Raw genomic sequence first — 25,195 nt, 5'->3', positions numbered from 1 at the left:
AGGCACCTTTCTCTGATCTGCAGAAGGCAGGTTTGTTTTAAGCTGATCCTCGCTCTCCCTGGGTAGTGCTGAATGGATTACATGATTCTGTAGGTGGCAGCCTTGTGCTGTGGTGTGGAAGAGCAGAGTGCTGCATAACATCCTGATTTCCCCGGGCCGAGGATGAAGGTATTGTGGCCGGGACCTGTGTCAGTCCTGTCCACGCAGAGTTGGCTGTGGGCGGCGGGGATGACCACAAATGGAGAAAGCCTCTTTCCCTCCACACGAGCACAGGCACGCAGTCTTTTCTTGACAGTTTTTTTCCTGTCAGGTTTAAACTTAACATCACTTCTTTCGGGGGTCACATTTCAAAAAAAGAAAAAGAACTCTGAGATTCTGTGATAGAAGAACTAATATTTCCCCTAAAAGTGCACTCGGATCACGTTGGTCCTTATACTCTGGTTGCAAGTATTTCAGGAAGCCAGGTATGACTCTTTTGGTGGGTGATGACATTGCAATATATGCACATGACCTACATATTTTACTATATTGTTCTAGAATGCACTTGTTACCCTCTTTCATTAAATAAATGATATACTTAAACCCATGAGATATTAACTGTGCCATATACTTTAAAAATATCATATAAGAAATTATAATCCTTTTTCTTTTAAAGTTGGGAAATTTCATACTTGTTCAACTGATGTTGCGATTGTTCAAATCATGTTCCCCATTTCCCTTTGTAATTACCATCAGACCTTGTGGGGACAGAGCCAGAAGAGCAGTTTCCAGGCTCTTGGCTTCACATGGAAAGGTGCTGGTTTGGGTGGTAGATAGCCATCAGCTGTTACCAGTTAGCCATTAGCCACTGATATAACTGCCGTGGCTAAGCTGGCAAACATGGATTTCAGTTAGCATGATGGATTGCAGTTAGCAAGTGAGGTTGGTTGGCAGAGAAGCGGACAGCAGGATGCGGATCGTGTGGCTCCTGCTCCCTGTGTCTCCAACCCAGCCGCCAGCGAGAATATAGTGATTTGACTCCCCTATCTATGGCTCTGTGGGTGTTCCTTTTTGGCCTCACCATATCCTGCGTTCTTGTGTGGGGATCAGGAGCTGAGACCCTGCATGACAGACCTGTAGCATATTCTTTTGGGTATTCTCAGTTCTGCCAAAAGTTAACCAAGTTGGGTACATAGGTAGGTAATGAGGCTGGGTTGAAAATAAAATGTGACGACTGTAAAGCAATAAGAAAAGTTGGTGGTAGTGCTTGTTGTTGTGTGAATGTGTTGGAACTGGCTATGAGAAAGTTCTGAAGATGAGCCCAACAAGGATTAACAATGGTAGCCTTGTTGGAACAAGTGTGTAGTTTCATTAAGGTTCATCTCTAAGGTATAGTATTCATTTAGCTATGTGTTCTAGTCACTTAAAAAGAAGACATTCCAGTCTCTTTTTAGCCAAACTTCATGCAGTAGTATGCTAGCACATTTCATTTTTCTGGCCATGTAAAGTCTTGTCAACAAGAGGAAAAGACACTATTGTTTTGAGTGTGGTGATGAGGAGCCTACAAGTAGACCAGTTATTTGTGTTCTACGTTGTAGGCATAGATGCCATAAAGCATTTATCTCTAATTCAAGGTGTATTTATCTTACTTAAGTTTCTAGTATAGTACTCATCAAAAATGTTTCTAAAAAAGTCTTAATTATGCAGGTGCAGTTGATTTACAGAGCAATTCTACTGAAAGATTAAAATAAACTGTACATCTGTTACCTTAAATTGGGGTAAATAAATTATCCTTAAAAGATATTTTTAAAGTGGCTATTTCTATTTTTGGTTATTTTTAAATTTTTAGGATATTTTTATGACATGCTATTTCTTTTCAGTATGTAATATAAATTTAAATACTGAAGATATTTTATAAATACTGATTAAATAACCTAGATTATCTTTTTTCAATTTGGCTCATAGCTTAAATAGCAATTGTTTTGATATCAGACTTCATCATTATAATTGATGAAAAATATAATTTCTCATCTTTTTGCTAACAATGACTTGCTAATGTCTGAATTTTAACTGAATTTCAAAGACTATAGTACATCTTTTCCATCTCAGATGTTTTGTTAAATGATACAAAATATATCAAGTACATACACTATATTAGCTTCTGTTGTCTTCCTTCCCCTACTCAGTATCCTCTTGTTCAATAAATAATTTCTCAACACTCAAATTCTGGAATGTTCCCAGTCCTAAACTCTCTTGTACTCCAGATTGGGATGTCCAGCTTCTGGTTGGTCTTGTCTAGAAGAGTGAGTGTTGCTGGACAACACAAACCATCATCTATAAAACTGAACTTATCTTACCCCCTAATGTCCTCTGTGTTCCCCATTTCTTGGTGATCAGGAACAATAATAAAAAAGCAGGAACCACTATCGATTTCTTGCTTTTCAGATACTGTCCCAGGCGACTTACAGAGTATCTCATTGATTACTGCCATCATCTTTTTTGATGTTCAGGAAAATTTTGGTTGTGACTTAGATTCCTCCCTTTTATTCACCTCTCAGGTCCTTCTTCCTTCTACCCACCCCTAACTTTTTGTTTTGAAAAGTTTTAAACTAACATGAAATTTCAAAGAATACCACAAGAAACACCAATAAGCTTTTCACCTGCATTTCCCACTTTATCCGTCTCTCTCTCTCTCTGTGTGTGTGTTTGTGTATAGATTGACTTAGGAGTATATAAAAGAATTATTATGGCTGATTGAGGATGTTAATAGTTGTTCTAGAAAACACACAATGTTTAAATCAGAGATCAGCAAACTTTTTCTGTAAATGTCCAGATAGTAACTACTTTAAAATTTGTGTGCCATATGGTCTTTGTTACAACCACCTCAGCTTTTGCCGTAGTGCAAAAGCAGCTATAGACAATCCATAAATAAATAGGTGTGGCTCTGTGCATAAAACTGTATTTATGGACACTGAAATTTGGATTTCATATATTTTTATTTGTCATAAGAAAATATTCTTCTTCTCTTAATAAAGAAAGAAACACGTAGATATATAAACACCAATTTCAGCTTGTGGCTTGTACAAAAACAGGCGTCAAGCTGAATTTGGTCTCTATGCCATGGTTTGTCGATTTCTGGTTTAAATCATAACGACTCCAAATTTCTTATCTTGAATTAGGCTGATTCGGAGTTAAATATAAGATGTGTAACAGTGAATAATTGTTTTGCTAAGGTTATGTACTTGAGAGTTCTTAAAAGTGGAACTTTAAAAAATAAATTTAAAACATATTAGAATAGAAATTTATTATAACTGGTTAGTCTTGGATCTTGTTTAAGGAGGTTAGTAACTAAAGCACATAAAAGATCTTGTTAGTTTGTAGAGAATGATTTAAGATAGGCAAAACAACCAAAATTATGCACAACAATTTATAATCCAGATTATTCATTTGTATCACCCCTAAATTGGTACCATGTACTTTGAAGATGAAGTCTGCCCTCTGATAGTCACTTACAATAAGATCTAAGTTTTTGGAGTTAAGGAATAGTAGAGACTAAAGAATAAATAAGAATTAGACTGACAAAGAATGTCTCGAGCTCAGTTTGGTCTCAATATGTAATAATAAATTTATAGAGTGTGTACATTAGCAATATTTGGTTACAGTGTCTTCCATCTCAAAAGTTAAACCCTTAAAATCCAATGTAATGTAGTGCCTTCACAGTCATGAAAATTTATGACATAGATACTTATTTACAAATAAATATCCAGAACAATGTTCACGATAAGTTAAGTGAAAAAAGGTAAGAGAACTATATTTTCCCATTTGGGGAGAAAAAAATAGGTATAAATACAAATAGATTTGGATGAATATATATGAAAGCATTAATAGTGGTGTTCAATTGATTATGGGTTTCTGGGCATTTAATCATCTTATATTCCGATTTTTTCTTTTTTCACACTGAAATTATATTTTTTTCATATTATAACAATTATTTTTATTAATAAACTGGATAGCCAATTCTCTAAAATTCATAGTATCACTTAAGATTGTCAGTAAATTATGTATTAAAAGCATCAAATCCTATGTGCTTTAATTAGGGACTTAAAAAAAAAACAAAATGTTGAAACTCCTGTGAACTTTTCTCATTTGCAATTGTTTTTCAGGGTGATGATGATGCTTATGTGTGTATTCATGAAGGTCAGACTGTGAACATACAACCTTCCCACTTGACGGGGCGAAGTCACCCTGTGATGGACTCCAGGGTAGGTGTGAGAATTCGGGGGACCTCTGATCTCTCCGTGGCCTGTCCAGCTCTGGCTGTGTGGCTGACAGTGGCATGGCCGTGCTGCAAGATAGCCTCCCGTCCACAGTTAGCAGCAGGCCTGAGCAGGAACCTGACAGCACAGTTCCTCTTATAAGATGCTGGGAAAAACGTCTGCCCTTTTTTTTTTTTTACTGTATGTATTTGGTAAAATTATATATATATATTCATATATATATTTAAGGTGTGCAGTATGATGTTTTGATGTGCAAATACATTACTGTCATCAAGCTAATTAATATATTAATTTCTTCACATGGTTACCTTTTTTGTGTGTGATGAGAACATATGAGAAATATACTCAGCAAATTTCCAGTACACACTACTGTATTATTAACTATCGTCATCATGCTGTGCATTAGATCTCTAGACGTATTCATCCTACATACCTACAACCCTCTATCCTTTGACTAACAATTCCTCTTGTCTGTACTTTAGAAAGCAGAAGACAAGTTTCTTGTTTGAAAAGATGAATTGTTGCATCTTACAAAAAATATTTTTATGGTTTATTAAGATGGTCAAAGCATTGGCCCCTTTTCAAAAGCTACAGACAGATTTTTTAAGAACAGACTTATGTTAGTGATACAAAGAATTTTTTAAATTATTAACTTTTTTCAGTTACAGTTAACATTCAGTATTATTTTATATTAGTTTCAGATGTTTTATAATTTATAAAATTTATATAATTTATGCGGTGGGGACTGGATTAGTCCAGTACCCACCTGGCACCATACATCTTGTTGCAACACTACTGACTATATTCTCTATGCTGTACTTTTCATTCCCTTGACTATTTTGTAACTACCAACTTGTATTTCATAATCCCTTCACTACTTTTTGGGAGCTGGGTGACAAAGAATTTCACTTACCTAGTGAGGAAGAGGAGCACATATGGTAGAGACTGGTTCAGTGCCTTGGGCAGTTGTCATAAGTGCCCCTTGTTGGCCTCTGTGCCAAAGATGGCCTATTTCTGGTAAAGAGGTACCTTTTTCACAGGGTGGTTGACAAGCAAACGAGCTGTAGCTGTCACCTAATGACATGTCATGTTCTCTGCACAGCTTTCCTATGGGGTTGACTCCCATAGGTGGGATGGGACTTTTCCCCAGTTGCATGTTGACTTTTGGCCTCTAAGGTTTTAATTGCTAATTGTTTCTTCAGTGTTTTTGATTGTGTGTTAGTGGCCTTACAGCGTTAGTACATCTGCCAAAGTTTCTAATCTGGGTAAAGGAATTGTGGGGTTTTGACTCAGAGTAAAAATAATATTTTTGCCAAGTGGAATAAAGACAAATAAACTGGGAGAAAATGTTTCTTTGTACTCTTTTCAAAGAGGAAGTGGAAAAACAATGACACTGCAGACAAAACATGCACAGGGGATCTTAGAAAAAGGAAATTGAACAGGTCAGGATTTTGATCACATCTTTGGAACGTGCTGAGAAGACCGATTGTATGTGTTTGTAGGACACTCTTGAGGATATGGCTTGGAGGTTGGAGGATGGTGTTATGCAGTGTTCTTTCAGAAGAAACATTACCCTTCCTGGGGTTAAGAATAGATTTGATCTAAACACAAGCTACTACATATTTCTAGCAGATGGTGCAGCTAATGATGGTAAGTACTGTATATTGATAAAAACTATCTTTTCAAGTTTTTTTCCTCTCCTTCCTGTTTCCCCTCTTTATTTGGAGAGACTATTGTAATTGCTCCTTTTTTTTTTTTTTTAAAGATTTTATTGGGGAAGGGGGGCAGGACTTTATTGGGGAACAGTGCGTACTTCCAGGCCTTTTTTCCAACTCAAGTTGTTGTCCTTTCAATCTTAGTTGTGGAGGGTGCCGTTCAGCTTCAAGTTGTTCTTTCAGTCTTAGTTGTGGAGGGCGCAGCTCAGCTCCAGGTCCAGTTACCGTTTCTAGTTGCAGGGGGCACAGCCCACCATCCCTTGCGGGAGTCAAATCGGCAACCCTGTGGTTGACAGGACGCACTCCAACCAACTGAGCCATCCGGGAGCACAGCAGCTGCTCAGCTCAAGGTGCCGTGTTTAATCTTAGTTGCAGGGGGCGCTGCCCACCATCCCTTGCGGGACTCGAGGAATTGAATTGGCAACCTTGTGGTTGAGAGCCCACTGGCCCATGTGGGAATCGAACTGGCAGCCTTCCGAGTTAGGAGCATGGAGCTCTAACCGCCTGAACCACTGGGCCGGCCCTAATTGCTCCTTTTAAAGATATACACGTGTGGGTAAAGAGTTATCAAAACGCTTTTCCATTTTTTGCCTGACAGATTGACCTTGATTGACCTGCTAGCTTTGTTTCCCTGGAAACTAGGTGAAGGTAGTATCAAAAGGTTTTGAATGAAGCAGGATAAAATATCTACTTAGTGAAAATTTAGGCACATTCATAGATTTAGTTGTAGGTGATATGTGTAGTTGTCTTAGCCAAATTATGTATTCCTACTTGTACCAGCAGCAGGAAATGTTACTTGAAAAAATCATTTCTTGGTTAAGTGATGATAATGAATAAATATTACTTAGTGCTTAATGAGTGCCAGTTACTGACTAAGCACCATAGTTAGGTCTTTCATTTTTATCTTCATAAAAACGACATTAGGTATGTACTATTATCATCCTTATTTTATCTGGAAGGAAACTTAGAGAGGTTAAGCAATTTGCCCAGAGAAGTGAATGGTAGAGTTGGAATTTGAACCCAAACTCTTTGACCTCAGAGCCTAAGTATTTGGAACATGGAAAACATAGGAAGTGAATTTTTAATGAGGAAAAGGTCAAATATTTGTGTTTTTAAACAGATACCACTAAAGTGCAGATAATTATGTTATTGTTATTATTACTTAGCATTATACATTACATGTATCTCATTTATTTTTCACAGAGTCTTTATAAATAGATTTTATATTGCCCATTTTAGAGATAAGGAAGCCTGACCCTAGAAAGGCTAAATAACTTGTTCAAAGTCAAACAAGTAGCAGAGTCAGGAAATAACAGGTCTGTTCCAATTACAAACGGTGTGCCCTTTCTATTAACACCATACCAAACTTCTTCCTTTGGTGCTCAGCGTGTATTATAGGTGCTCCGTAAATGATACTGACTCAGATTGATTTCTTAAATTGCCAGGGGATATAACAGTTTGCATTTATACTTTTAAAAATGTTATACTTTAAAAAATGTATGCTTTAAAAGAAAAGCAATTTCATTTAAACGGATGAATTCTGTTGTATAATAAATTGTGTGTGTGTGTGTGTGTGTGTGTGTTATGGCAATGCCCCAAATTTCTTCTTAGGTCAGCACTGTAGAAATTGGAACATTTTCTGATAGAAAGGTTTTGAGTAATAATTCTAACACTCCTTCAGTAAAACCTAGTTCATGGTTAATACATATGAAGACTAGAGCATTTTTAATGTCTCTATCCTGCTGGAATTGCTGTGCTGATGGCAGGGTAGGTAGGGAGAATCTCTCTACTTTGTCTTTTGTGGTGTTTCTCAAACTGTGAGGCTCAAACAGCCTGCTTCAGAACCACCTGGAGTGACTGTCAAAATGCTGATCCCTGACCTGCATCTCAGACCCACTGAATCTCTGTTGTTTGTACTTGGAGTCTTCATTTGTAACAAGAACCCCAGGTAATTATACTGTGGTTTGATAACTTGCTGCTCTAGGACAGGATTCTCCCAACTAAGATGTACACATTGTAGGGCAGTCAAGAGGATAGAGGGAATGCTGCTAGAACTTTGTATTCTGATTTGTTTTCTCTTGTTAAAAATTTCTATTTTAATATATTTTACAATGTTCATAATGGATTACAACCATAGTACATGAATATGTTTTTTAATAAAATATATATCAGGGCACAGACTCATTTTTTAAAACTGGTGGAGTGCAAAGCAAAACCAAACCAAACCTCAAAAAACCTCGACATTACTGTTTCAGGAAATTCACTTTCCAGCTTTTTTGGATTGGGAGCAAAGTACAATAACTGCATAAATCATTGCTTCTTCTGTTATATATTATGTTATATATATATGTGGACCATTTATAAGTTGCATTCTGCTTAAACGCACTGAAACGTTGTGAGGTTGAAACCACTTTTCATGGCAAGCATATGATTTCTGTAACCCATATAAATGTAAAATGTACCCAATTTCAGTAAAATCCATTTAAAACCTTATTTCTTTTTTTTTTTTAATTAAAGTTCATTGGGTTGACAATTGTTAGTAAAGTTACATAGATTTCAGGTGTACAATTCTGTATTACATCATCTGTAAATCCCATTGTGTGTTCACTAAAACCTTATTTCTAACTGCTGTTTTCCCCCCAGAATGCTGACATTGTCCTACAGTGAGATAAGCAGTCACGTGAAGTGCTGAGTGTTTGAACAGAAAGATAGAACTCATTTGGGTGAATAAGTGATTCACAGTTAGGAAATCTACCAATTTAAATAATTGACAAAGTAGAGACCCTGTTATTATATGACCTGTTATTTTAACAATTTAGGAATACCATAGGTCACATAATACTAAACACTCAACTTTCCTTAGAGAGAACTTTAAAATTATAATGGAGTCGTACAAGGGGATTCCAGAATTATAATGGACTTCTGCTTTGATGAAAGTTAAGTTCATGCTTAGTCCCTGCTCTGTAAGTGAATCAAAGTTTAACAACATTTTCTTCCAAATTGACTCAGGCTGTTGGGAATGTAGTCTGATTTTTCTTTCATCACTACCACTCTACTAAAGCAGTATTTTTTTTGATTATTCGGTGCCTTTCCTGTCATTTTCAATAGTTTTCTTTATCTTTTTCTTTTTGATATTTTTATAGCTGCTGATAGTGTCTCTTCTTCACACTCTTCTCTAGATATTTGTTACATGAAACTCTTCTCGTTTTCTGCTTTATTTCTGATCTTCTCTGTTATAAGAAGCCATATATAATATTTGCCAATTGAATAACCAGGTGTCCTAACACCATTTTTTGAATAGTTCATTTTATCTCCACTACTTCAAAAGGCTCTTTATCATATACTAAAAAAAGCCTTTTTATCATTTACTATCAGTACATTAAACAACTTCTAGTTTATAGTTTCATTGATCAATTTGCCTGCATTGGTTGAAATTACTAATAGCATTATCATGGGTTGTGAATTTTGATAGAACATGATTCTTGTCCCAGTGTTCTTTTTCCTGAATTCTTGCCTCTTAGTTGTATATCTGTTCTTCTAGATTAACTTTAGACATAATTTATCAAATTTAATTAAAAATTCTATTGGAGTTGTGATTGGAATTGCAATGAAATTTTAGATTAATTTGGAGCATAACTGACATCTTTGCAATCATGAGTCTTCCTATCCAGGAATAAATTAGGGTATTCCATTTATTCAGATCCTGGGATTTTCTTCATATCTTCATATAGGGCTTATATATTTTTTGTAACTTTGTCCATAGGTATTTATAGATTTCTAAAACAAAATTGTGAATGGGATTATTTTTCTTAAGTTTTCTAAACTGGTGTATAGATGGTGTATAGGTAATTTATTGATTTTTGAATGTTTACCTTGAATATAGCGACCTAGTTTTCCAGTTAATTATCTTGGATTTTCTAGATAAACATCATATCCTGTGCAAATAATAACAGGGTTAGTAGCCCTTATTTTCTTCCTTGTCTTGTGATATTGTTTACTTCTCCTAGAAAAATGTGGAATGGCAGTGCTGATATGGCAAACATTCTTGTCTTGTTCCTGATTTTGATGTGAATGCTCCTTTTATTGAGTGTTGTGTCATGTTTGCTGTGTTTTTCTGGTGGATATTTTTTATCATGTTTAGGATATGTTCTTCTATTCCTAATTTCACAAACAGTCCATGTGATGAATGTGTGCTGGATTTCATCTAATGTCTTTCAGGAAGATGTTGAGAAGGTATTTTATCATTACTTTCATAGATTTTTGAATGGTGAACAATACCTAGAATAAACCTTGGTTGGTCAGATTTTATTTAATACACAGTTGATTTGATTCACTAATATTTTATTTAAGCTTTTTGCATTTATATTCATAAATGATTTTGATCTATGGTGTGGGATTGTGTGTTTGGTGTGTGTATCATGCCTGCCTAGTTATGGCTTCAGTGTTACGCTCATCTTATAGAATAAACTCTAGAAGAGTTTAAATAAATAAAAACTTTAAGTTAAAATAAAAAAAAATGGTATAATAGAACACAACTGCATAACCACATAGTTATAGTCTGAGCCTTTAGGAATGGAAATATTTGACTAATTAACAAAAAATTCTTCTATTGTTATTACTGTCCAGAGTTACTGCTACTTCTTTGATCACTTTTTGTAATTCTAGATTTTCCCAGAAATTTATTTATTTCATTTAGATTTTGAAATATTTTTAATGGACTTCAAATTGTATATAGCATTTACGTATACTTTTAAAGAATATCTTATGTATTAGCAGCTGTGTCACCCTTTTCATGTCTAATATTGTTTGTGATATAATTTTTCATCTTGTGCTTAGACTTGTCCAAAACTCAATCGATCTCATTGGCTTTTTACAGGGTTGTTTTTTCTGATTTTTAGACTTACTAGTTTGTTAATTTCTAGTTTTATTTTTAATCAGTCTTCCTTTCTGGTTTCCTAAGTTATATTTTGTTGGTTTAAATGCATCTTGAATTAAATGATTACTTCAGTGCTTTACATATATTTTTTTTAAGGAAATGCTTTTAGGATGATAAAAACTTCTGAATAGAACCTTGATTGCATCACATGACTTTTGATGTGAAGTGTCTTTATTGTTATTCATTTTTAAGACTTGTTTTGGTTTTGATTTCCTATTTAACCCAAGGGTTACTTAAAAGAGTAGTTTTATAAATATCTAGGCGGACCATTTTTTTCTAGCTTTTTGTTGTTAATTTTTAATTTTGTTGCATTTTGGATAGAAAATATAACTTTCTGAAAAATTATTCTTCTGAAAAATTATTTCTTCTTGGAAATTATTGAGATGTAGTCTGTGACCTAATACTTATTTTTGTTTGGGATAAAGATTCATATGTACTCGTATCTGTTATACCAAATTTCTCAATTATTTTTATTCCTTTTGACATGTATTGTAATAATAATGTGTTCCATAATTTGTTTACATATCCAAATGATGGATATTTAGCTTGTTTAGATTTCTTTCTTTGTCATCACACAAAAAGCTTCTGTCAACATTCTTGTACATATATCTTTGGGTAAAAGTGACTATGTCTGTAGGGTAGATTTCCAGAATGAACACATACACATACTCACATATACAAACTAATTAGAATAATTCTACATATTTACAGATTTAAATTTGTACGTAAAAATAATAATATAATAATACATTCTCAATTTGTTTACATCACTGTTCTTTGGGATTTTGGTTTCTTAATCAAACCTAGTTCGAAATGACCATATGCCAAATTATACAGCATCAAAATGTTTCTGTTTGTCTTTTACCCACCCCCTTCACCCAAGCCCAATTTCTGTTAGTTTAATCTAGGATTCTAGATTTTCTTTCACATGTATTCTCTTTCAAGAATTATATTTGACATTTTTAATGATTTGTGATCATATTAACAGTAATTATTTTGACTTGATATTGTTTAACTTATCTCTCATACTACCATTTTTTTAAACCATAACTTCTCCGTTTCTAGTCTTCATTTTGATTCATCTCTTGGTTTGCTAAATTATTTAATTTTTTCCAAGAAATTCACATGCCTCTGCATAGATATTTATGTTGCTTTTACATATGAACAGCACCTCTGTTGATATTTATTAATTTTTTATTACCTTAAGAAATTTGTTTCCATGCCATGCCATTGTCTTTCCATTCATTCTCTCCTGAGGAAGTAATTCTTCATCATTTTTTTTTCCATTTTTTTAAAAACTCAGGTCGAATTTATAAGCATTCCCAGCAACCTTTGATTACATATGAAAAGCATGATGTGACAGACTATCCAAAGAACATAGGAGGATCCCGTTCTTTACTCCTCCTGAAGGCTCATGGTAAGTTACATGTGAAGTAGTATTACTACTTTGTGGAATAACCTTACCTGATGACTTAGTGCTGGCTGGAGAAATGGTGGTGAACATAATTTAGCAAATGTTCATAAATCTTCTATGTTGAAATATTAACACTTGCAGGTAGCAGTATTTATGTTAATGATTGTTGATTTTTATTAAAAATGGAGACTAGAGATAATTCAGTGGTTTTTAACCATGGCTGTACGTTAAAATCACCAGGTGAGCTTTTAAGATATCTAGTTTTAAAATGCCCTCATTGTTTCTTACTGTAGCCAGGCTTGACTATCACTGGGTTAATTAATTTAACTTTTATGAGACCTTAATTATGCCATTTATTAAAACAAACACTAATAAAAGACTAGTCTGTGATTTTCATTGTTTATCAGTAGTTGGGCTTCAAAGGTACAGTTTGTTGTTGAAGAACTAATCAATGTACAAGTATTTGTGGGTATACCAAGTACTCAGTGCTATACATACTATCATATACTGTACTTAAAATAATGAAAGAAACCAAGTTAGCTATAACCTAAAAAGAAGGCTGTAACCTGCTTTGGTTCTACAGATGAAGTTGATTCCATTTGAAATGTAGCCCAGCTTATTGTTGAAGAGGTGGGATTTAAAAGTAGAGGAATAATGTCGTGCATACAATACAATTTAAAATATTAGTATTTTTGGCAACTTTCCTTATTTGGTATATTTTCTTTATATAGTATTATCCATTCTAGTAGTTTCAATAAGTGTTATCATAGTTAAACTTGAAAATAACTTTATTGCTGCTAGTTTGTTTACTAGTGGCTCCACTTTGAAAGTAATTGGATTCAGAAATAATGTACTTATTTGTTTTTCATTGTTTTTTGGAGTGAGATGTGACACGATTCTGCGAACTGCAGGCTGCATTAGTACAATGGTTAAGCGCATAGTTGCTTAAGCCGTACTGGGTTTGAATTTGGACTTTGTAACCTTGGCCGAGTTACTAAACTTCTCTATGCCTTAGTTTCCCCTCCAGCAAAACTGGAATAATGACTGTAACCATTTCATAGGATTGCTGTAAAGATCAATTAGATTAATACATATAAAACACTTAGAGACAGTGCTTGGCACACAGTAGGAGCTTTGAAAGTGTTAGCTGTTAGACGTAATAGTGGTGGTGGTAAAAGCTGTGATATATAGGGTGTTTTTAGGTTATGCTTATGTCAGTTGAATGTATTTTACTTGTTTATATTTCCTAGCATTGGGCTTGGTCATTTAAAAACAGCTTAATTAGTTTGTGATAACATCCATTGTATTTTCTTACCGGTAGGTGCCTTAATGTTTGTGGCATGGATGACTACTGTTAGCATAGGTGTAATTATTGCCCGATTCTTCAAACCTGTTTGGTCAAAGGTTCTCTTTGGTGAATCAGCTTGGTTTCAGGTAGGTGGGAGAAAAAGTTTAATGCAATTTCTACATTATTTGAACACTCCAACATGGAAACATATAAAGTATGTGGGTTTCTTTCCCTTTTTTTGTGGTTATAGTTGTAATTTTGGAATCCTAATAATTTCTTCTTTTTGCCCTTTGGCTTCCTAACCAATTGAGAACAGGCACAAGTACTTGATGGAGATCAAAATAGATACAGCTTTATGAAAGATCAGGATGAACTGAAAAATGTGCCAGGATCATGTGCATCCCGTTGTAACATACACTTTGGGACCCAAATGATCCTGACTTACATGTCTAGTTACAGAAGGAGAGCCTGGAAGAGCATTCACCCACTGCACTGAATACAGGCCTAGGAAGGCAGGAGAACAGAAGAAAGAGAGTGGGTAGTTACTGCATTTCTAAGCATGGGTCTGTCCTCTGGTTGGTGGACGGGCCAATAAATGTCAGACTATCCCTAGGTCACCAATCAAGATCACCTGTCTCCTATGTGGGTGGGAAGAGAAACTAGAAGTATTTCTTCTCATGGTGCTCCTTTGCATGTGACGAGCACCATGAGGAAGCAGTATCTTAATAGAAACATGAACAAGAATTAAGAAGTACCCCTCAAAACAAAGCAAAACAAACCTTATCTTTCATGTGTCATGGAGAAACTTGCACATATGGTGGAAGGTCAATAAATAAGTGTTGAGATAGAATGTGCATGTCTGCTTGTAGAAAAAAATACTGCTTATTGGAACAGCTTTTGACTTTATAAGAGGGTATTCTTAAAACTTCATGGTCATATAAATTTGTAGCTTTTAAGATTGACCCTATCTAACCTCTTTTCTCACTATTGGCTGGCAGGTCAATCTGCTTTATTTGTTCTCACTACTGCTACCTGCCTTGCTATTGTCTGTCTTGATTCTGTACCTCCTACCCCCATTTGCTCCTGTGGTTATTCCCAACTGGAAAATTCTTTATGTCTTCTTTCTACCAATTAAAATCCTCTACTACCTTTAAAACTATGATGTCAATATGTCACACACACACACACACAAACACAGTAACTTTATGTTCTACTTTCCCTGGTATAAGCTTGGTTTACATCAGTTTTCCTGGCATAATCAATTAACAGTGCCCATTTTCACTCTCAATGTTCTGATTTGGACAATGAGTTATACATTTCATGTGTTTCTCTTATCTACTTAGTTATATCCCAAGCTCCTCAGGTGACAGTATTTTCTGTTTCCTTGCTGTCTCCTTGTATGTGGTATAGCTGTGTGCTTGGTGGTAGAACTCAAAAAATATCTTTGGAAGGAAGTGATGGATTTGGCAAGTAAGTGTGCTCTGTTGTGTGAAATACCTAGTCCTGCCTCTCTGTGCTGGTGAAGTCTTGGCAATTGCTTTTGAATGATGAGGATGGCAACTTAGGTGTTTCTTTAAAGCTCAGCGATACACTAAGATTGTTTTTAACTGACCACAAACTGTGATTAGATGTCAATTGAATGCATGCCATCAGAGAATCTAGAGATCTTGCCCCATTGTAACACCAACTCCTCTTGCTTCCGTAGATAACTCTCTTTTCACTTCGTCATTTCACCCTTGCAGGTGCATCGAATGCTCATGTTTACTACTTCTGTCCTCACCTGCCTTGCGTTCATTCTGCCTTTCATTTACAGAGGAGGCTGGAGTTGGGTAAGTATATCTTCAACAGGATTTTTTGTATAAATTCATTTGATGTCAACGGACATTGCTGTTTTATTCTCAAATGATGGTTAAAAAGATATTTCTGCATGTATACCTCTTTTTTTTTTTTAATCATCTAATGACTTTTTACATGATTGGAGGACAGGGATGGAGTGAGCGTGTCAGTGCAGATTACTTGGTATTGCAATGTGTTTTTAGGCCACTTCAAATGTTGTGTATATTCTATGTAGCTTAGTGAGTTTTCTCAATATAGAGTGCTGAAAATTCAAGGAACATGAACATTATAGGCGGTTTTCTCTAACTAATACTATGATTACCACAAGCTAACATTAGTTGCCTTCCTGTGTGACCAGCTGTGCTAAGTGATTTACATGTGTTTTCAAACTTGAACCTCAAAGGATTATTAATAATAATCCCATGTCATAAAGGAAGAAACTGAGGCTTATTCTCAAGTGTTTGTCTCCAACTTGGACCTCATCCCGGGCTTGAGACTCACACATTCAACTGTCTACTCAGGACCCCAACTTGCTGGTCTGAGATATCTCAAAATTAATGTGTCCAAAATGGAATTCTGATCCTTTTTCTTAATCTTGCGTCACCTGCTGCTAACCCCATATTAGCTGTTGGCAGTTCCCTTCTTAGGCTAAAACCTTGGAATGATCCTTAACTCTGCTCTCTTGCACACCACATGTCGGATCCATCAGGGAATCCCATTGACTCTACGTTTAAAATAAAATACTTCTTACCATCCCTGATAGTGCTGTGTGGGTTTGAGCCACTGCCGTTTTGCCTGGACTATTGTAGTAGGCACCTAATTGGTCTCTCCACCTCAACTCTTGCCCATGTATAATCTGTTTTCAACCAAGAAGGCAGAGTGATTTAAAAAAAAAAAGTAAATCATGTCATGTCATTCCTGTGCCCTAAACTAGTTTCTCTGAATTTTACTCAAAGTTAAAGCCAAAGCCCTTCCAATGACCTCCATGATTTGGCTCCCAGGTACTCTCTGAACTGATCTTCTCCTCTCCTTATCTCGTAGCTCATTTCATTTCACCCTGGCCTAATGCCAGGCATGCTCCTGCTTCATAGTCTTTGCAAACATTCCTTTTGCCTCGGTTGTATCTCCTTCGTTCCCTCACCTCCTTCAAGTCTTTGCTCAAATAATAGCTTCTCAGAGAGCCTGGCCCTGCTCTATTTTTTCCCATAGCACTCTTTACTGTATGTCATATCATATGATTTATTTATTATATTTTTTCTCTGTCTGACTTCCCACACTAGTATGTAAGCTCTGTGTATGTTCACTAGTGCATCTGAAGCACCCAGAACAGTTTCTGGTACATAGTAGGTACTCAGTAAATATTTATTGAATGAATGAATAAGGCTTATCAAAAATAAGTGATGTACTAAGGTCAGAGCCTGTGCTTGCATTACACTCTCCCAACTTTATAGCCAGTCAGAATTTGATATCAAAATTTAATATTTCAGTTTGGGCTGTTGCTATAAGAACTCAGGGAAACACTGAGGTCTAAACAAATAATTACAATACATTGGGATGGTTGCTTCTGACATGTGGGTACAGACTAGTCCTAGGTGGGCTGTTATCTAACATCATGACAGGAGAGAGGCAGCATCTGTATATGCATTCCACCCCAACCATTTGCACACTGTGTGGCCTTGGACACCTTACTTGGTATCACTGAATCTCAGTTTTTCCATTTGTAAAAGTGTGTTATTCATAAGCCACAGTGAAGCTTCATAGTGAGCCTTAGTGATAATATGTGTAAAGTATGTACCTGGTACAAAGTAGATAGATGCTCAGTGGATGGTACCTGTTATCATCATCGTCATCGTCGTCATCATCATCAGCAAATGTTTGAAGCTACAGAAAAACATTAAGAATACATATATGTGTATTATTTTTAACTTGAAGATTTACCTTGATGGGCGAGAGTGAGACCGTTAAGATGATGTAACTTTGTTCAGCATGCAGGTTACCACCCATACCTTGGTTGTGTAGTGATGATTTTAGCAGTTCTTCAGCCTCTTCTGGCAGCCTTCAGGCCACCTTTACATAATCAAAGGTACTTATAGCCTTTATTTATAAATGCTGTTAATGTGGATATCATTAGTTGGTGAACTAATCCGTTTTTAAGTGGAAACATTTGCATTTTATAAAATTCAGTGATAAATTCTATTTACTTAAAAGGCTTTAAGAATTTCAGATATCTAATTCTTAGGCAATAAGGGAAATTGAATGCTTTTTATTCTTGTAGGAATTAATTGTAGTTCCATCACTTTTAAGAATACTGACTGCTTCTTTATTTTGGTAGAAGGCAAATGTTTAACTGGACTCATTGGGGTATGGGAACAGCTGCTAGAATAATAGCAGGTAAGTAATTGTGATGCCACTTAGTCATACATAATTGCTGGCTGTTCATATTGCAAGTTGTAGTTTGGCTTAAATGATTTTTAGATGCATTAGTAATTGGAGTAATTGGTTGTTGAGGAGAAATCAGCCTTAAACATTGAAATCCAGAAAGGAATTTCTAGAGGTAACTATTTAGGTCATTATTTCAGTTTTAAGCTTAAGGTTGTAAAATGACTTTAAAACTCTTCTTTTAAAATATACATGTATCTATAGATATCTGTAGATATCTTAAGATATATATATTTTAAGACTTTAAAACTCTTCTTTTAAGATATGTGTGTGTGTGTGTGTGTGTGTGTGTATAAATGCTAAACGTAGCATTTACGTTTGCAAGCAGAACAAACTATGCTGGCAGCCAAATATTGAAGTAGTTCAAGTTGAGGGTCATTTGTGAGTTGGGCTAAGGTGAGCTGGGAGGGGGCCCAGCCCTCCGTCTCCAGTTCCTTTCCACAGGGGTGGTGCCATCCAGGGAAGGGTGGTTTGTAAAAGTGAAGTATGACTTTCCACTATATTTTTATGCCTTACATAATAAAAACCTAAGCTGGTTCCTCCTCTCCTCGCGTTTCTATAATCTATGGGGTTCTTTGTGAAAAGGGGAGTACGGTCATCAGTAGTTCCCGTAAGTTTCTCCCTTTTTACATTGCAGAATTAAAACGTTTTGGAAAATTTAGATGCCTCTTTTTTAACAATTGGTAGATCATAATTATAATTTCCCATCTTACCCTTTCTAGTCTGATAGTAAGACTAGAAAAAAAAAGACTAAATTATTTGGTCTTAAATATTAATCTAATTCATCTCATAAACTCTTTTAATGTGTTTTACTTGATATAATACACACACATACACACACACTCACAACTACCTTCCATGGTGGTGACTACATTTGAACATATATATTTTTTCTTATAAACGTAGTGGCAGCAATGTTCCTGGGAATGGATTTACCAGGATTGACTCTTCCTAGCCCATGGAAGACTTATGCAATGACTGGATTTGTAGCCTGGCATGTTGGGACTGAGATTATTCTGGAGATTCATGCTTACCGACTCTCTCGCAAAGGTAACCTGGTCAAAAGCCATGTTATGTAGAATCACTTTTATATAAACTGTTGGCATATAATTAGTTTCTTGATTCTAATGTTTGAATATTACATGGTAGCTCGCTAAACATTTCTGTTGTGATTAGTCAGTTAGTAGTAGAAATTGTGGACATTTCTTGCCTTTGTTTTTTATATCTGTTAATGTTAGAAAGATGGTGAGTGAAATATAAGAGGAAGATTTTAGGTTTTAGAGAAGAAATCTTCATTACACATACTTTTTACTTTGTATGCTGGTCTGACTTGGAGCCGGTATACATAGAGAATCTTAAATGCCTGGAGCTGAGAGAACCCTAATACAGAGTAAGGATAGATGGTCAAAATCAACACAGGGCAGAGCTGCAGACAAATTTGATCAATTTGACAAACTTACTGTGTGCTATCACTTAGGTTGCTGTATACATCAGATATAACAATCTAATTAGCGAATTAGGTAGGAAAGACAGACTTTGCCTGAGCTCTCTGGTGGCAAGGTCCATTTTGGTCTGAGTGTCAGGCAAGGCACCATAGCCATTAGGGGTAGAGAAATTAATAGAGAATGGGTGACATTTTAAACTAGTGTGGATTTCAGGCTAAGTGTCCTTTGTGTCCTATCTAGTTTTCATAACCCCCTAAATGATAAATAAAGGTGGCTTTCTAAAAACAAAACCTCTCTGTTGTCTAGTGTATATGTTGTGAATTTAGGAGTGGGGGCAGCTTTTAGGAGCTGAGCAGTAAATATCTGTGCTGCCATATTTGGTTCTTGATAGGAATACGTACATGGGACTTTTGATGACCACCCAACTGCGGCTTGCTGTTTAAAATACATAAGTGTTTAAAACTTTGATTGTTAGTACTTTGATATGGTGTTTATTGACTAGAAAAAGGAAGCATATTTTAAGTCCCTTGACAAGTGTATGCTATAGCCAGTTTGTCCCAATTTGTGAGAGCCTTAAATACTCCGGAAGTTTGCAATATTTGATAGCTTGAATGGGAGGATATATATCCTAGAAATCAGCAAATGCTACAAATCAGGGCTTTTTTTTTTTTTTTTTTTTGAGAATTAGTTTACCTGTATACCCACTGGCCTTATAAACTTACGTTTTTGTTCTTGACAGTTGAAATATTGGATGATGCTAGAATTCAGATCTTTCAGTCATTTACTGGAGCTGAAGCAGAAGTAAGTCCTTTTTTTTATTTATTGACAAAAGCCTTAATGATAATACTTTCTTTCTCTCATATGTCAATCTTTCTTTCAGGGTCATGCTTTTAAAAAGGCGGTGCTAGCAATTTATGTCTGTGGGAATGTGACTTTTCTTATCATATTCTTATCTGCAATCAACGACCTATGAGCAAGCACAGACTTTACTGTTGCAGACCAGGTAATAATTATCATCAAGCCAAAGAAACTTGAAGCCTAGACTGACTGCCTGGAGCATATTCATGAATTCTAATTTGGAAGACCAGGTCATGTCTATAGAGGAATTGGGAAGTCTGGTCTTTAGAGATCAATATTCAACAGGGTCCTGTGGACTATAAAGTGATGTCAAGCCTGTATGTGTAATTCTGAGTCTTAAAGGGAAGGTAGTACTTACTAGAGGAGAACTGACTCAAATATTTGTATGCAGAGATTTTTAAGAATGTTAGCATTTAAGAAAGTAAACAACTTTTTGGAAAACAAAGAATGTCATTAGGATTAAAAGGAGATTAAAACAAATATAGTATTTTGGACTACAAAGGTGTTGTGGTAAAGAAAACATTTATTTTTACTAGTTTATCTCAATAGTCTTTCTTAGGACTTTTTGAGAAACTACATTTTCCAGGCCAATTTGGGACATTTCCCTTGCTCTATGTATTTTGTTACTCCTTTGGTAAAGGGAGAAACAGGACTGACCCTACTGTAGGTTTCGTTAACATTTAAATAAATTATGAATATTATAATTTATATGAAATGCAAGTGTGCATCTTTTGCTTAAAAACTGTCTTTATATATTCAGCAACAGAGCTGGAATGACATTTTATGTGTTAATTGTTTTGACAATAAGATTTAAGTCCAATAGCCTTTGGAGATTGTAGACTTGCATTTCAAAATTAATAAAACTCACCCTTGTGAACCTAAGTTTTTCTCTTTTCTTGTGTTAATAAAATAATATGGGTGGTTCTGTTCTGCTAGAAGTTCCTGATGCTCTAATGAATTCGAATAATCAGTGTTATTTTCCTTCCTATTGAAGTAATTTATCTTCTATTTTTTGGCCGGGTCTCATATTTGCTATGAAGACTTATAGCCAGTGGGTGGCGCCATAATACCAAAGTACTGCTTTGTTCCTTTTTCCTTGTGCTGTGATTCATTTTTAGTACTTAGATAATACCCCAGAAAGGCATTTTCCTTAAAATCCACCAACTCTTAATCTTAATTTGAAAAAATGCTGCCTTTTTTAGGCAGAATTTGTAGATGTCGGGGTTACAGGTTAGAAACTGAAAATAAGGACCAGTGTTTTTATTTTTTGATTTCATTTTTGTTTGTTTTCTGAGCAAGATTATTTGTAACAATTGTTTGATATTTCCCTTTGTATTCCCCGACCTTGTAATAAATGAATACAACTATCTAAGGCAAAAGAAACAAGCAAAACTAAACATTTTTGAAATAGAAAATTTAGGGAGGCATATTTTCTGTAGGTGTTCTGTTTGATTATGTTATGGTTTTTGCTTGGTCCAACGACCTAATTTCTATCTGATGTAAATAATAGACTCAGCCATGTATCCTGCATCTTTTGCTGGGGAAAATAATATGCAAACTTGTTTTTCTTCTTCAGTTGTGTTTATCATAAGTAGCTTGGGTTGACTTGTGAATTTTCTGTATTCATGTTCTGTTAAGTGCCAGGCTACTTTACAGTCTAAACTTTCCTTTCGAATGTATTAAAAAAATTTTTTTTCAGTATAGAAAATTAAATACATACTAAGGTAATTTCCTCCAATTTTCAATTAGAAGGGGCTTAAGGGTTAATACATTTCTCTTGATAAATTATATTCTCTACATGACAAGGAAAAATTCTTTTAAGGAGAAAGATGGATCTTGGTGTAGTTGGTTTTTAAATATGTGAACTTGCTGGATTTCCAGTGCTGAGGCTAAGATATTTTAACTTTTTCACTGATTTATCTGTTGACACTATTTTGATATATCATCAATTGATGTAGAGTTGTCCAAAGAATTCTTTGTCATTTAATCTTAATAGACCAAACCTTTTCAGTAATAAAAAATTATGATTGTTCTGGTTGTGGTTGATATCCACAAATTGAAAATGCCCATTCTTCACTTTTCTCAATTTTTCTCCTTGTTTTTGTAATAAACAATCTGGGTGTTTTTTTTAAAAACATAATTTCTTTTGATAGGAGTAATTGTTAAACTAAATGCCTTTATATATTCAGCAATGTTGCCCCAAACAGTGAGCAAAATCATGTTTTCAGATGGATTCCTCTATAAAATAAAAATAAGTATCAATTTTTGGAAAAAATGAAGTAAATTCTAGAAAATTGTGGTTGAGGTAGCATTCATAACTGAGACCTGTTTGTTTTTATTATTTTCTGGTCTGTGTGCATCAATCTTAAGTGCACAGGTAGCTTATGGCATAAGTTATTGAATAAAGGAATCATATTCGCCTACTTGGCTTTTGTCAGGATTTTGATCTGATGTGTATTAAGTGATATTCATCCTTTCTACATCCTGCCCCAGTCCAGGATGCAGTGGCAGCAGGAAAAGACAAATGTAGTAGATGCCAGCTAGGAAACTCTAGGGGCACATGTAGCTTTTGGCTGAAATTCTGTTTATCTGTATACTCTGATGAACCAAGGGGGGAAAAAAGAACAAAGGTCCTTGTTTCAGATGATCTATTATAGATGGGAATGAAAGAAAGGTTTCTTGTAAGCTCTTTTCAAATCTGATTAGGATGCACACTCTCCCTATCCACATCCTGCTTCTTCCTTGCCCAGCTCCCGCCAGGCTCATTTCTGCACCCAGGTCACTGATGGTCATCTGCCTGGAATGCCCTTTTTGTTCCTCTCTTCCTGGCAAAAGCTAGTTTATCAAGTTCTGGCTCAAGATCATCCTGTCCTTGCAGCCTTCCATGACACTCTCTCCCACATGGATCTCTGCTTGTCTTGACCATCCTTATAAATGGAGTGGTGGTGGGCTGGGAAATAACTGATTCTGTAAATTAAAAAGGGACTGGGAGTTTAAGACTGGTGTTGGAAGACCTGAGTATGCATGTTTGATTTACAAGTTGCATGTCCTTGGGCAAGTCACTTATATTCTCAAACTCATTTCTTCATCTATAAAGCCTATCTCACAAGGCGTTTGTGAGGAATGAATGAAGTGATACCAATAAAAGGTACTTTGTCCATGTTGTTGATGATGTTGCTGTTTGATTATAGTGTTGCATTTTAGCAGTTTTAATATATAAAATGTGTATTTTTTATTTTATAAAGAATTTGATGTTCATCTTGAAGACTATGTTAAGTAAAATAGCTGCACAAAAGGACAACTGTTATCTGATTTTTATTTATTTGAGCTACCTAGACTAGTCAAATTCACAGAGATAGAAAGTAGAATGGTGATTTATAGGGGCTGGGGAGAGGAAGGAAGGGAGAGTTACTGCTGAATGGGTTCTGGAGATTGACAGTGGTGATGCTTGCATAACACTGACTGTATTTAATGCACAGAATTGTACACTTAGAAATGGTGAAAATGGTAAATTTTGTATTATGCATATTTTACCACCATTAAAAATAGGAAAAAGAATTGATGTTCATAGCAACGCTATTCATAATAGCCAAATGATGGAAACAGACCACATATCCATCAACAGATAATGGATAAACAAATTGTGGTACATCCATACAGTGGTATATTTTTCAGCCATAAAAAGGCATGAACTGGGACATGCTATAATGGGGATGAATTTTCAAAAATATTATGCTAAGTGAAAGAAGTCAGACATTAAAGTAACATATTATGATTCCATTTATATGAAATATCCAGAATAGATAAATCCATAGAGACAAGCACAGTGATAGTTGCCAGAGGCTTGGGGTATTGGGAGGAGGGAATGGAAAGTAATTGCATAATTATATAACATTTTATTTTGGGGTGACGAAAATGTTTTGAAGATAGACAGAAGTGGTACTCATACAAAATTGTGAATGTAAGAAATGCCATTGAATTGTCCACTTTAAAATGGTTATTTTATGTTATGTGAATTTCACCTCAATAAAACAAATATTGGTCTTATTACTGCTCTTGGGTTATACTTTTGGGTGGAAGGATCTGGGAATTTTGCTGAACCTAAACTTGGATATCATCTTAATTTCTTATTTTGTTATCAAAGAAGTGAATGTAATTTTATATTATGCCTAGTCATATACCTCTGGTTTAGGGAAGAGAAATTTCTTGAAGTTTCTAGAGCATATCTTTAGAAGTATGTCTTCTTCATGTGATATCTTATTTACATGTAAAAGAAATTGTATTGTATGTTGCGTTTCCTGTAAGGATCTAAATAAATTTTTTGATTTCCAATCACATACTGATATATAGTAATTAAACTCTTGGGATAAGAGTTTGCAGTCTAATCCAATTAATTGCGTGCAAAAACAAAAGAAGCAACATTTATTGGAGAAAAATAAGAGAATCCAGTATTTCTATAACCTAGTATTTTATGATGTACAGATAACAATCTAAAATTATTCATATGTGAAGAACCAAAAAACTCTGACCCATTCTCCAAAGTAAATGTTGGCAAACTTTTTCACTAAAGGGTCTGATAGAATATGTTTTAGCCTTTTGTGGAGCATGCGTGGCCTCTGTAGCATAATCTTTTCCTTCTCTCTCTTTTTTTTTTTTTTCATACAACCCTTCGAAAACGTAAGAAACCATTCTTAGCTTGTGGGCTATACAAAAAAACAGGCTGTTGGTTGGATTTGGCCTGTGGGCCATAGCTTATCAACCCCTGCTATAAAGAAAGAACAATCAGTGGAGAGCAACCCTTGAGATTTCTTAGATGATTAGATTCAGGAAATAGAATTTTAAAGCATCTGTTATAACTATTCTCGGTGATATAAAATAAAATATGCTTGCTATAAATAAAAAGGTTTAGGGAATAGAATTTTCCCTAAGAGAAATAAAAAGGTGCATAGATGTGGAAACAATACAATTGAACCATATAGAATTGGAGAGCTGAGAAAATACTTGAAAA

The 25,195-nt window shown here is 35.2% G+C and overlaps 1 protein-coding gene across 6 annotated transcripts in view; it reads left to right on the top strand.

Annotated features, from left to right (window-relative positions):
- FRRS1 (ferric chelate reductase 1) overlaps positions 1–24,020 on the top strand; it is a 41,585-nt gene extending 17,565 nt beyond the window's left edge. For all 6 annotated transcript variants that reach the window (XM_033093993.1, XM_033093995.1, XM_033093994.1 and 3 more), the window contains 10 exons: positions 4,143–4,241; positions 5,759–5,906; positions 12,211–12,324; positions 13,643–13,755; positions 15,352–15,438; positions 17,431–17,528; positions 17,778–17,836; positions 18,791–18,934; positions 20,069–20,130; positions 20,210–24,020. In XM_033093993.1, coding sequence (XP_032949884.1) covers positions 4,143–4,241; positions 5,759–5,906; positions 12,211–12,324; positions 13,643–13,755; positions 15,352–15,438; positions 17,431–17,528; positions 17,778–17,836; positions 18,791–18,934; positions 20,069–20,130; positions 20,210–20,302 — 1,017 coding nt within the window. In that variant the 3' untranslated portion in view covers positions 20,303–24,020. The remainder of the gene's footprint in view (positions 1–4,142; positions 4,242–5,758; positions 5,907–12,210; positions 12,325–13,642; positions 13,756–15,351; positions 15,439–17,430; positions 17,529–17,777; positions 17,837–18,790; positions 18,935–20,068; positions 20,131–20,209) is intronic.
- Positions 24,021–25,195: the final 1,175 nt, after the last annotated feature.

Source organism: Rhinolophus ferrumequinum, chromosome 22 (genome assembly GCF_004115265.2).
Source record: "Rhinolophus ferrumequinum isolate MPI-CBG mRhiFer1 chromosome 22, mRhiFer1_v1.p, whole genome shotgun sequence".
Taxonomy (NCBI): Eukaryota; Metazoa; Chordata; class Mammalia; order Chiroptera; family Rhinolophidae; genus Rhinolophus; species Rhinolophus ferrumequinum.
Note: the sequence above shows the minus strand (reverse complement) of the source record. Positions and strands in the feature narration are given on the sequence as shown.